The 14,779-nt window shown below is 39.3% G+C and overlaps 1 protein-coding gene across 1 annotated transcript in view; it reads left to right on the forward strand.

Annotated features, from left to right (window-relative positions):
- The window catches only part of LOC126249063 (tyrosine-protein phosphatase non-receptor type 14), a 188,182-nt gene that overhangs the window by 142,069 nt on the left and 31,334 nt on the right, over positions 1 to 14,779 (forward strand). Inside the window, exon 19 of the mRNA XM_049950714.1 lies at positions 839 to 1,027. Coding sequence (XP_049806671.1) covers positions 839 to 1,027 — 189 coding nt within the window. The remainder of the gene's footprint in view (positions 1 to 838; positions 1,028 to 14,779) is intronic.

Below are 14,779 nucleotides of genomic sequence, written 5' to 3' on the forward strand. Positions count from 1 at the left end.
TTGGAAAATTAGAGAATTGATGGGTCCATCAGAGATGCTGTTGATGCATTCCTCATTCTGAGATTTATGAGGTCAGCTGTGAGTGAAAACTGGTTTATAGCAGAGAAACAGTGTGGCCCATCAGCATATGGCTAAAAGAGCATGAGCATCACATACAGGTCAGACAACTTAATATGTCAGTAGTGATTAAACACCAATTGAAATGCAGTAAACATGTACAGTTTGAGGAAGCGTGCATGCTATGTAGGTAGCCACTTAACTTCAAATGGAAGATATGAGAGATGATAGTCAAGCAGCCTACCAACATAAACCATGATGATGGTTACAAGCTTTCACTATAATAGCCACCAGCGGTAGTCCGCATAAGGACAAGTTATGCTTGCAAGGCTGCCCTATCCTGTGCAGCCATAAACACTCCTGGGGGCAGCACGGAATGCAGTGATACATCACAGTCACCACTGGATACTACTGAAGCAGCACCAAGTCATCAGAACAGCTCCTTCCTGATTCCCAATATTACATTCTTGTTATAGGGGCAGGAGAGAGTCAGTGTATTAAAGTTCAAGTGGCATTAACATTCATATATTTTCTCGGATTTTCAAAACATTTCATATTTCTAAATTAGTTATAAAGGTGGTCAAAGAAACATTGTGTACACAAACATTCCAGAAAGAAATGTTTGCAGAATGCACCTAATTTCATTGTTATGTCTTAATGGATCGTAACTTGACACTGAGCTGTTACAAAGAAGCATGATTATTTTTATTTTACCATTTGATTTTTCTGTTATTTTCTGCCTTTGTCTTGTTTCCTTTTCTCTTATTTTTGTTTTTTCTAGACAACAGTGGGCAGCCATCAAAGATTCTATATTGCAGCTCAGGGGCCACTACCTTCTACAGTCAGCAGTTTCTGGCAGATGGTGTGGGAAGCAGACGTGCACCTCATAGTGCAGTTAACAGTGACACAAGAAGACGGAACTGCTCCATACTGTCCAGGCATCAATGACCACTGCCTGGAGATTGATGAGGTATATGCTGCATGGTTTTGAAGTTTTCATGTTCTTGTCTTTAAGTTTTAAAGTAATGTAATATAGCACAAATTGGATAAAATCAGGATCTTAGGCTGTGTCAAAGAGGACAGGAAGCACAGTGGTCCCTAGATAATTTTCAAGAAAACTACACATACTTTTAGAGCCACATAAATTATGTATTCACATAAATACATAGGCTTCCACTGCTGATGTCAACCTCATTAAAACCCCACTGTGTGTACTACCACATCATCTTGTAAAATACTTGAAATACGAAAATAACTAAAGTTTCAACTTTGTAACAGTGATCTTTCTCAGGACATACACTCTTGTAAAATATTTAAAATTCTAAAAATACTAACATTTTGGTTGTATTGCAGTGGCCTTCCACAGGCTATGTATTTACAGATTTTTAAAAACCGAAATTTAGTGGTACCTACATTGTTGGTGGGCTGGTTTGACACAACTCTCCAGAGTAGTTTCTCCTGTACAAGCCTCTTCCTTTCTATATAATTACTGCAACCTGTATCCAATTGAACCTGTGTACTGTAATCAACCCTTGGTCTCCCTCTGCTACATACCCCCCCCCCCCCCGACTCTCTCTCTCTCTCTCTCTCTCTCTCTCTCTCTCTTTCTCTCTGTTTACTCCAATGTCAGATTGATGATACCTTGATGCCTCAAGATGTGTTCTGTCAGTTCCTTACTCCTCAGTTTGTTTCAGTACTTTTTTGTGAGTAATCCGTTCTTCTCTCTCAGTGGTAGGTTTCAGGCATTCCGACACTTCTAGTGGGAGTGGACCACACAAAGTGAACACCTGGAACCATACTGAACCAAAACTGTAATGCCAGCACAGAGACGGGTGTACGGGACCAAAGACGATATATCGGCACTCAGCCTGGTACACTGGAGCAAAGAGGAAATGCATGAAAACATTTCTAGTGGAAGGAGACCACAAATAGAACACTTGGAACCACAGCAGACTGGAAACTTGCCAACCACAGTCAGATGCTCCAGACTGGAGAGGGAACACATAAGGATGCTGCTAGCAGGAGCGAAACATGTAGGGAATACCTGGAACCTACAATGGAGGGCGAAGAATGTACATATAAACACTGGACCTGTTCCACTCGACGAGCAGTCACAGGTAGAACCTGATGGAGATAACAGTCACTTTGTTGAAATATCATGTAAGAATGATGCTCATATTCAGTAGAATAACTAACACTTCAAGATGTCAACAGATTACCAGGAAAGTCTTGATGAATTACATAGAAACTGGATGAGCTTTAACAGAGGAAGGGGAGAATGTTGAGTTCTCTCAGTTTGCTGCTGAGATGTTAAGATGGAGATTTAGTACCAGTTTTCACCAAGATTAAGCATTACATCAACTCCTGAGTGGCAAGCAAGATGAAACATCAGGTGAGCATGGCACTTGTGAGAGACAGGATTTGAGACATGCACCACAGTCTAGATGTGGTAGCCAGGGAGCTTCCACATCTTCACCTGCACATAGCAGCCTCCTTAGCAGCTGAAGATTGGGACAAAGTAGACAGTACCTCTTGGTCTCTAGCTGAGTGCGGCAGGAAGGCTACCTCAGCATGCCAGTTGGCGAAGTTTGACTGCAAGAGCAATCAAACACAGCAGATGGAGGACACTCGCACTGTTATTAACCTAAGTGGCAAGCAATTTGATGACACCACTTTGAGTGTATTTAGCAGGGGTCTCAGCTTTTGGGATGACTATAAATCTACCAATTTCAGGTTTCATCAGTGCAGTAGAGCAAGTAGCCAACACACTTCAACCCACCAAATGTGACAGAAGAAATTTTCTGGGAGACCTGCAGGACACTCACCAAGACAAAGCCTCCAAAATCAAACATCTCAAGTGATGAGAGGCTCACATTCAAGGGGCTCCAGGAAGATAGCAACATCGTGGTGTTGCCAGCAGACAAAGGGAAATATACAGTCATTTTGTAGCAGGCTGATTATGATGAGAAAGTGGGTTAACTTCTGAAGGACCCTGCATACAGACCTTTGGAGTGTTACCCTGTAGGCAAAGTGGACAAGACGAGGGCTCTCATGAAGGAAATCGGTATGCCTGACATGGTCACTAAACAACTATGATTGAGAATGCCAGTTCCACATAGACTACATGGGCTGCTGAAAGTACAGAAAGAGGGCATACCAATTGTCAGTAACAATGGCACATCAAGCAAGTACATATCACAAAATCTAATATCATGATTAGTTTTCTTATGGTATCCCCGTTCACTAGGGTGCCACTGGAAGACTCATTGGAACTAATTGCAGAGATATTTGATGAGGCTCTGTTGGACCTGTTCAAGCATATACTGATCTCAGCTTATTTTCTGTATGCAGGTCAATATTATGAGCAGACAGAAGGTTTAGCCATGGACAGCCCCCTCTGTCTCCAGTTTTACCAGTATGTTCATGGACAGATTTGAAGAGAGGCATTAGAGATGGCTTGATACAAACCCACATGCTTTTTCAGATATGTGAATGACACCTTTGTGATCTGGCCTCATGGTAGGGGTAGGCTCAATGAGTTTCTGGAACATCTAAACTCATGCCACCCATATATAAGTTCACCCTGGAACCAGAAAGGATGGCCAGTTGCTGTTTCTGGATGTACTTGTCAAAAGAAGAGCAGATGGCTCATATGGCCACTGTGTGTATCTCAAACCTACATATACTGATATGTACCTGCAAGCCAGCAGCTGTCACCACCCAGTGCAGAAGAGCAGAGTTCTGAAGACATTGATCCACAGGGCACACACTTTATAAGACCTATATAGTTTGGCAGTAGAAACAGAGCATCTACGATCAGTGTTCTGCGAGAATGTATACACAGCCAGACAGTTTCAGAAGGCCCTTCAACAAGCCCCTCCGCCATACGATCTAGAAGACCAAGCTGAGGTAAAAACTGTCGTGAACCTGCCTTAATTGGGATCTATGTCTGCCAAAATCAGCAGAATTCTCAGGAAGCACGACATCAAGTGTGTGTTGTGTCCACCTACCAAAATAAGAGGGCTACTGGGAAATGTGAAAGACAATCTCAGACCACAAAAAACAGGAATTTATAATACACTTCACTAATGTGCCATGTCGTACATTGGGTAAACACTTAGGACAGTGGACACAAGATGCAAAGAACATCAGGGGCTCACACAACTGATACACGCAACTATATCAGCCATTGCTGAGCACTGTCTGGAACTCAAATCATTCCATGAACTGTGATGAAACCAGGGTTCTTATGCAAACCTCCAGATACTGGGACAGTGTCATAAGAGAGTCCGTAGAGATAAAGATGATGGAAAACCACATGAACTGTGACATGGGGTACCAACTCAGTAGAGCCTGTGATCTTGCACTAGAGTTGCTGACATTGCAATGTGGGCAGCAGCAGAACTCCACAAAAAGTAGAACTGAGGGTGTGGACAAGGGAAACTAACCCCCAGAGCACCAGCTCACCAGACTGAAGATGAAACGTTGCAGGGCACTTCTAGCAGGAGTAGACTACAAACAGAACGCCAGCGCACAGACAGGTGCATGGGATGAAGCCAAAACACTGGCACTTGGCCTGGCACACCAGACCATAGAGGGAATGCCTAAGAACATTTCTAGTGGGAGCAGACTGCAGAGAGAACACTTGTTGCAGCAGTGGACTGAAAATGGAATGCCAGCCCACACAAGTGCTCCGGCCCAAAGAGGGAGCACCTAAGGACATTGCTAATGGGGACGGACTGCAGGCAGAGTACCTGGAACCTACCATGGAGGGGGAAGAATGTACATAAAAGTACTGGATCTATTTTACTCAGTGATGAAGTTAACAAGTCATGTTTTCAAAATATCGTGCAAGAATGATGCTGATATCCAGCAGAATACACCTCACGATGTCAACAGATTGCCAGAAAAGCCTGAAGAATTATATTTTGTATCTTGTTTACAAGGTAGTCAAGTCAGTTGAGGCAGAAACCCCTCAAAATTTCAGTGTACAAGAGGATTAGTATGCACTTTAAAATGAACTGCGATGGATTAGAGGAAACAACTAAACACAGTTGGTGTATTCGCGATAGATCAGTTTATTTTGAGTGCTGCCTCAAAACAGGATACATCAGTACAAAGATATGAAATGAAATAAGTGAGATCTTACGATATCATGAAATAGCTGGAATTGATTTGATAATTTCATACCAAGAACAATTTAAATTGGTCCCATGTCTAGCAGTGTGCAGACAAATAATGTATCCGAATATAAAATGTTATGTTGTGGAAAAAAAAGAAATGGTTGGTGATATCTCAACCTCCAAATAAAAGCATTCAAAACTCTATGAGTTTAAAAGCTAAAACATTAACTCCCAAAAATCCATGCTCTCAGCCCACTGTGTCACGTGACCAACTAATCTAGTCAAAAGTCCATATGTGGCCAACCACATTTGTTCTCTCATTTCTTTCATAGATTGTTAAACAGATCACTTTCTTCTCTTTTTTTAGTAAAAAGGTTGTTACATCTTTGGGATTGACACACATTAGTCAAGACTCTTAATTTATTTATGCCTGCTATTTCCACACTGTGTTTTTTAAATGTCTTATTTTATAATATTAACATCCAACTTTTCATACAATAACCATACAATCAAATCTTATCACAATCGTCAGTGTAAAACCTTACCTGTTTCTCAGTGGATGATTTGTCTGGGCATATAGTGTTAGTATTTATGTCTCTTGTTTCTAAAAAAACTAATTTAATTTACTGTGTTGTCTATATACTTATTAGTTGTTCTGCAGACAACATGATGTAGCTTTCTAATACTGTTCATAGTTCTTTTTTAACTTAAATGGTTTGATCATAAATATAGTTGTTGCCCACGTAGGTGCTACTTTGCATTGTTATGTTATAAAAAAAATACAAAATTGAAACTAATTATACTCATACATCCAAATTATATTTACTTAGTAATGGTGGCACACACTTCAGCACTGCTGCAGGAATTGTTCTCTGACACTGATATTTCAATATTCTCCCCAGCCCTTGCACACACTGCACATTGGGAAGTTGTCAACAACTTTCATTCTAAAATGTTTCATGTGGATGATGTTGGACAGTTTTTAGCAATTATATTGTACAATACACAGTTGTACTAGTTATTTTGTTATTGACTATCGACTTTGGTCAATTTCAGACCATCCATGGGCCATACAAAAATACTGTATTCCTCAACTGCAATGCTACACATTCTGAAAAGTTCGACTAAAGTATAACATGATATACCCAACATGACCTCTGTAAACATTTACGTGCACTTTGATATTTACATCTGAATGCATTGTGGGGCAGCAACTGCTTGTATGTTGGTTGTAAGGGGGAGAGTAGAGGACTGGTATCTATCATGTTGGATATAACACATTATACTGTAGTAGAACTTTTCAAAATATGTAAGCATTGGAGTTTTGAAATACACTGTTATGTAGATTTTATGACTTATGGATGGCTTGAAATCAACCAAAATCGATATGTCAGTAATAAAACAGCTAGATAACTGTATGTTGTACAAGGTAGTTCTTGATTTTTCATTCTAATGGTCACTTCCTGACCTGAATTCAACTGCCAGACAGAACAATACCTGAAAGCAACTTGCCATGATGGGTGCTCAGTAAGTTGAACTGGACACTGTTTGGCTAACTCTCTGTGTTCAAACTCCCATGACAACAATTGGGATTGTGTTGATGGTGTCACAAAGACTATCGACCATTCTGCTGAAGCATCCCTTCTGCAGTCTTCCGACCAATTTTGAAGACAGTCTATTCTGTGACGGAATAAAGAGTGCTTCTTTGCTGCAGGCAGGTATCTCTATATTGGTTCAAATAGCAACCAACAGTAGAAAGATTACTTGCAGCCTTTGGGCAGAGAAGGCCAAATGCTGCTGAGCTATAAAGGAGAGTTAACAAGTAGCATGGAAACAGTTCCTGAATACCATAAACAGTTGTATGGTAGACCATTACAAAGGTATCATGGAGAAGTGGATGGACTCCATTTACTGCTGTAATGCAAAACTGAAATTTCTCCAAAGACCCATGGGTCAAAGCCCAGACAATGGGGGAACATTTTGCGAGAGTAATAGCCACCACCAATCAGGATCCTGCTTTGCAGCGCCACAGAATTGCCACTGAGAGGGGTGGTAGACTTCAGTTCCATCAGTTACAAAGTAACTTCTCTATGTGGGAACTGAATTCAGCATAGTCTGTGGCTCAAGCTGGAGAAGCAAAGAAAACCTCACCACCCTTTCTAATTTCATGTGGACATCTCTACAACTTCCTGACTTGTGGAGAGAAATCATTTTAATTCCTCTATTGAAACCTGGTCCAGTTAGCTGTCACAGTGTTGCCCTCTCTAGCTGCATTGCAAATACCTTAGAGTAGCGGCCAATCATCATCAAGTCTAGATTTTAGAATCCATACAGCTCCTTTGTTATTTTCAGTGTGGTTTCAGGAGATTTAGATTGACCATTGATAATCCAACCTTCCTGGAAGAGGCTATACAACTGGCCTTCTTGTGCAGGCTTCACATGACATGTGTTTTTATCCATGTTGAGAAGGTGTACAATACTATTCGGAGGCTTAATGTCCTTAGGAAGCTCCATGAATCAGGCATCTAAGAAAATTTGCCCCTATTCCTTTTCCAGTATTATTTTAAATATAGTGTCTACAATATCTCATCCAATTATTTTGAACAGTAGAACAATATCCCTCAAGGTAGTGTTTTAAGACTAACAGTATTTGCAAGTGCTACTAACAGTATTGTGATGGTCATGTCAGAATGTCAATGAGGGTGTGAATGATACTCTATGTAGATAATTTTGAAACTAGTATAGCCACAGCTAAAATAATTATACATAATTGATTAAATGATTCCTACAGTATAACAGTGTTTACATGCAGGTGTTAAAACTATTAAAATATAAAACTAGATGAAAAATCCAATAGTCCACTGTAGCAGTATTTATTTAAGTCAGTTAGAAATTCACACACTATAATCGCTTTACCGATTAAAATACATTCTCGTGAGCCTTTGTCAAGCAACAGACGATGCCCCTCATGAATGTTGTCCAGAAAAATATTGGGTGTGGAAGCTACCATGCTTATGTGTGTTTGTCTAATGGTATTCGTGGCAGCTGACAACACCATCTATGAAGCATCAGATGGGCAGCCCCCGCACACACTCTGGCAAAGCACCCAACACCTTGTGGATTGTGTTGTCAGCTGCTATGATCACTATTATGTTGGCGACGAACAAACATAAGCTTGTTGGCTTCCAGATCCAATATTTTACTGTATAACATTTTGAGGGGCATTATCCGTTGCTTGATATAGGCGCACAGGGACATATTTTAATCAGTAAAAGATGACATTTCGTGATTCTAACACAAATATATACCAGAAGATGCAACTTAAAAGTTGTGAAACTGGTACTGTGAGTCTCTAACAACAAATGCAGCTACAGCAGACTATTGATCTTTTCATTCAGTTTTATATTTTAATAGGTAAAGCACATGTTTGTAAACACTGTTATACTGCACGAATTGGTCAATGAATTATGTCTGCCATAGATGCATGTGGGTGCAACAGAAGAGGGCAGCCTCTGGATATAAATGCCCTTTGTTGTTAATTTTTTTCAATTGTTCAGTCTTCTTGCTCATGAGGGTTTATTTCAGGGAACTCAGCCAGCGTGGTAATTATGCCAGTACAGTCTTTCCCAGTGTGTCACCTTGGGCCACCATTCTTGTCAATGGCAGTGTATACCGAGTGCCTGCTGATGCTGCATCAGGCCCCCACAGATGTCTCTCATAACCGAGCCCATAGCAGGTCCAGCCACGCCATTTGCTTTTATCACAGAGAAGATGGCCAAGTGATGGCAGTATGACCCAGTGCCCCAAACTCGCACCCAAGGATGAATAGATATGGCTGGCTGCCTCAGGTCCTAGTGGTGTACGGTTGGGGAGAGCTCATTTCAAGCCCCATAACATGTGAGCGTGGCTAGGTCTCGGCAGTGTAGCTGAGGTGGCAGCAGAGTGCAGGGCTGCTGAGAGTCTGACCAGTCGGGCAGCAGTCAAGGATCTGAGGCCTGCTAATGATGGTGGCAGCTGCACCTGGTTGGTCCCATGGAGTATAAATATTGCTGTCAGGAGTCTAATCGTACTGAAGAAGTAGCCTTGCTGCATTCTTTCATTGGGCAGAAACTTCTCAAAGGGTGGTCAGTGCCCAAGGACCCTGTCATTATCTCACAGAAGTAGGCCGGAGTACTGAGGTGACTCACTGGTGCTGGGGGTTACTGTGTCAGCACAGGTTGCTGACTGCAGCTGCAGGCGTTATTTGGTTCATAACACTATTATGTCCACATCTCCCAGCATTGGAGGTAGCATATGTCAGACAGATTGAGGGACAAAAAGATACATAGAAGAACAATTTTCATTGACACAGGTCATAAAAGCTGATGTTGGGTAAAATGGAGGAGAGGGGAAATAGGGAAAGATATAGAGGGCCCAGGTTGTACAGCAGCCATTGAAGCCAAGCATGAAGTGCTCAGTAGCATGGTTCATAAGAGAGATCTAGAGGCAAAGCCTATTCCAGTTCAGTCAAAGGTGTACCATATCCCATCAGAAACTGGGTTGCCTGTGAAAACAGCAATGTAGTAGTAGTTAGTAGTAGTAGTAGTAGTTTTATTTATCTGTAGATATCTTTTACAAGGGCCGGCTGGAGTGGCTGAGCGGTTCTAGGCGCTACAGTCTGGAACCGCGCGACCGCTAAGGTCGCAGGTTCGAATCCTGCCTCGGGCATGGATGTGTCTGATGTCCTTAGGTTAGTTAGGTTTAAGTAGTTCTAAGTTCTAGGGGACTGATGACCTCTGAAGTTAAGTCCCATAGTGCTCAGAGGCATTTGAACCAATCTTTTACAAGGGTATTGGACACGCCTGGTTATCACAACATAAGAACAACAAAAATAAAGTAATTCACATATACAGACTTGTAGCTCTAGAACAACAATGAAAGGACAGGTAGTTAGTCGTGACCTTATAGTAGCAACCATCATTGCATTTACCTGAGATAATTTAGGGATACCGTGGGAAACCTAAATGAGGATGGTTGGAAGAAGATTGGAACCTCCACCCTCCCAAATACAATGCCACTCTGTTTGTTTAAAATGGTGCTACCTCATTCTGTTTGGCCCTAGTGTACAGTGCTGTTCTAGAAATAAGTTATTTAATAATAATAAAAGGCTGCCACGCTGTTCATTCATTTCTCACTCTCAGTCACTACACACACTATCAGCTGATGTTAGGACCATTTTGTGCACCACAGCTTCATATTTGCTAGCCTGAGAAAACTGAGTCAGCCTCCCTGTATAACAAGTGAGTTGTTGAGCTCAGGAAGAAGATAAGGTGTTAGTATTATTGCTTGCTGAGCATTGAGAGTAATTTTTTCCATAAAATATGAAAAAGAAGGCAAATTATTATTATTATTATTATTTCTTTACTTTCTCAGACAAGTCTGGTTAAAAATGGAAAGTGACGCGCACCTTGATCAAGCGTCACTTCCTTTTAACTGTACATTATGTGTTATATTGCATTTAGGAACTTTCGGGTAATTGAACATGTATCAATAATTACAGATTTCTGTAGTTGTATATATAAGTTTGGATGTAGCTGTATTGCATTGATGTACTGGTGGATATTGTGTGGTATGACTCCTGTAGTTGATAGTATAATTGGTATAACGTCAACTTTATCCTGATGCCACATGTCCTTGACTTCCTCAGCCAGTTGGATGTATTTTTCAATTTTTTCTCCTGTTTTCTTTTGTATATTTGTTGTATTGGGTATGGATATTTCGATTAGTTGTGTTAATTTCTTCTTTTTATTGGTGAGTATGATGTCAGGTTTGTTATGTGGTGGTGTTTTATCTGTTATAATGGTTCTGTTCCAGTATAATTTGTATTCATCATTCTCCAGTACATTTTGTGGTGCATACTTGTATGTGGGTATGTGTTGTTTTATAAGTTTATGTTGTAAGGCAAGCTGTTGATGTATTATTTTTGCTACATTTTCATGTCTTCTGGGGTATTCTGTATTTGCTAGTATTGTACATCCGCTTGTTATGTGATCTACTGTTTCTATTTGTTGTTTGCAAAGTCTGCATTTATCTGTTGTGGTATTGGGATCTTTAATAATATGCTTGCTGTAATATCTGGTGTTTATTGTTTGATCCTGTATTGCAATCATGAATCCTTGCGTCTCACTGTATATATTGCCTTTTCTTAGCCATGTGTTGGATGCGTCTTGATCGATGTGTGGCTGTGTTAGATGATACGGGTGCTTGCCATGTAGTGTTTTCTTTTTCTAATTTACTTTCTTCGTATCTGTTGATGTTATGTGATCTAAAGGGTTGTAGAAGTGGTTATGAAATTGCAGTGATGTAGCCGATGTATTTATATGAGTGATTGCTTTGTGTATTTTGCTAGTTTCTGCGCGTCCTAGAAAGAATTTTCTTAAATTGTCTACCTGTCCATAATGTAGATTTTTTTGTGTCGATAAATCCCCTTCCTCCTTCCTTTCTGCTTAATGTGAATCTTTCTGTTGCTGAATGTATGTGATGTATTCTATATTTGTGATCGTGTAAGTGTATTGAGTGCTTCTAGGTCTGTGTTACTCCATTTCCCTACTCCAAATGAGTAGGTCAATATTGGTATAGCGTAAGTATTTATAGCTTTTGTCTTGTTTCTTGCTGTCAATTCTGTTTTCAGTATTTTTGTTAGTCTTTGTCTATATTTTTCTTTTAGTTCTTCTTTAATATTTGTATTATCTATTCCTATTTTTTGTCTGTATCCTAGATATTTATAGGCATCTGTTTTTTCCATTGCTTCTATGCAGTCGCTGTGGTTATCCATTATGTAATCTTCTTGTTTAGTGTGTTTTCCCTTGACTATGCTATTTTTCTTACATTTGTCTGTTCCAAAAGCCATATTTATATCATTGCTGAATACTTCTGTTATCTTTAGTAATTGGTTGAGTTGTTGATTTGTTGCTGCCAGTAGTTTTAGATCATCCATGTATAGCAAATGTGTGATTTTGTGTGGGTATGTTCCAGTAATATTGTATCCATAATTTGTATTATTTAGCATGTTGGATAGTGGGTTCAGAGCAAGGCAGAACCAGAAAGGACTTAATGAGTCTCCTTGGTATATTCCACGCTTAATCTGTATTGGCTGTGATGTGATGATATTTGAATTTATTTGGATATTAAGTGTGGTTTTCCAATTTTTCATTACTATGTTTAGGAACTGTATCAATTTAGGATCTACTTTGTATATTTCCAATATTTGTAGTAACCATGAGTGGGGTACACTATCAAAAGCTTTTTGGTAATCAATGTATGCGTAGTGTAGCGACCTTTGTTTAGTTTTAGCTTGATATGTCACCTCTGCATCTATTATCAGTTGCTCTTTACATCCTCGTGCTCCTTTGCAACAGCCTTTTTGTTCTTCATTTATAATTTTGTTCTGTGTTGTATGTGTCAATAATTTCTGTGTAATGACTGAAGTTAATATTTTGTATATTGTTGGTAGGCATGTTATGGGGTGATATTTAGCTGGGTTTGCTGTGTCTGCTTGATATTTAGGTTTCAGATAAGTTATTCCATGTGTAAGTGTATCAGGGCATGTGTATGGGTCTGCAATGTAACTGTTAAATAATTTAGTTAGATGTGAAAGTGTTGAGGTGAACTTCTTTAGCCAGAAATTTGCTATTTTATCTTTTCCAGGGGCCTTCCAATTGTGAGTAGAATTAATTGCTTGGGTGACTTCATGTTGCAAAATTTTTACTTCTGGCATTTGTGGTATCAACTTGTATGTGCCTGTTTCTGCTTGTATCCACCGTGCATGCCTGTTATGTTGTACCGTGTTTGACCATATGTTGCTCCAGAAGTGTTCCATTTCTGTTATGTTTGGTGGATTGTCTATTTTAATGTGTGTGTTATGTATTGTCTGGTAAAATTTCTTTTGGTTTGTGTTGAATGTTTGGTTTTGTTTCCTTCTATTTTCACTTTTTTTGTATCTTCTAAGTCGTTTGGCCAATGCTTGTAATTTCTGCTTCTTTTCATCTAATTGCTCTATCGCTTCTTGTTGTGAGATTTTACCTAACCTTTTTTTTGACATTTCATTTCTTATAAATTGTGTTAGCTGCCCGATGTCTTTTCTCAGTTTTTCTATTCAGATCTGTAGCCTGTGTTGCCATGTTGCCATGCTGGTTTTGTGGGTTTCTTCTGTGTGTTGGTTGGTTCTGATCTCTGCCTAGTGTGTATATTTAGTGTAGTGAGTGCTCCTATATAAACCAGTAGTTGTAACTCTTCCATAGTTGTGTTTTCATTTATTTTGTTGTGTATGATTGTGTTGATAGTTTTTATTGTTGTTTCGACTTGTGGGTTATTTGGCGGTCTATGCAAGAATGGTCTAATGTCTGTATTTGTGTCTTTGTATTCTATATATGTCAGCTGAAATTTTTCTTCTATATCTAACATGTGTGTCACTTCGTGTTCTATTTGTACTTGTTGTTATTATTATTATTATTTGTGTTACACTTTTTACCAAACCCCTACTCTATGAGTATCTACGTAATCCTTCAGTGTGTAGAATGTTTGGGTTAACAGGCACTTTTTAACTGCCTTTTTAGATAACTTTGTTTTAACTGTTTCTTTACTATCCATTGGTAATTTTATTGTTCAGTTTTATTTCTTGGTAGAAAATACTCTTTTGAGTTGTATGTTTATTCTTTCTTGGTAAATGTAAGTTCATCTAGATCTTGTTCCAAGGTCATGGAAGGAGCTTTTTGTGCAGTACTTACCAATTTTGGTTTTGATGTGTACAACTGCTTGGTAAATTCAGTCATACGGCGCAGTTAAAATCCACAGTGTGTTTAACAGATCTGTACAATGAGATCAACTACTATTTTTGCTTACTGTTCTTATGGCTCATTTCTGTAGATTGAAAATTGTGTTCATATTTTCAGCATTTGATCAATAGTTAAGAATTGAGTGTACATTTATTTTTAATTTTATTTACATGTCAGGTCCCGTATGACCAAATTGAGGAGCAAATCTCCAAGGTCATGGAATGTGTCAGTACATGAAATTACACATAAAAGTAATAACAGATAAAAATAAATGTTTATGCACCCAAAAAAAGTCAGTCCATAAGTTTAAGTAAATTCAACAATACAACAAGAATCAGCTTAATTTTTCAAGGAACTCCTCGACAGAATAGAAGGAGTGAACCATAAGGAAACTTTTCAGTTAGATTTTAAAGCGCGTGGATTACTGCTAAGATTTTTGAATTCGACTGGTAGCTTATTGAAAATGGAAGCATCAATATACTGCACACCTTTCCGCACAAAAGTTATGGAAGTCCAATCCAAATGCAGTTTTGATTCCTGCTGAGTATTAACTGGGCGAAAGCTGCTTATTCTTGGGAATAAGCTAATATTGTTGGCGAGAAATGCCAATGTCAAAATACCCAGACTCGTGAACAGGGGTCGACAAGAGGTTCGTGAAATTACACCACTTATTGCCCGAACCGACCGTTTTTGAGCCAGAAATATACTTTTAGAATGGGTATGGTTACCCCAAAATATAATACCATATGACATAAGTGAATGAATATAAGCAAAGTAGACTAATTT

Source organism: Schistocerca nitens, chromosome 3 (assembly GCF_023898315.1).
Source record: "Schistocerca nitens isolate TAMUIC-IGC-003100 chromosome 3, iqSchNite1.1, whole genome shotgun sequence".
NCBI classification, from domain to species: Eukaryota; Metazoa; Arthropoda; class Insecta; order Orthoptera; family Acrididae; genus Schistocerca; species Schistocerca nitens.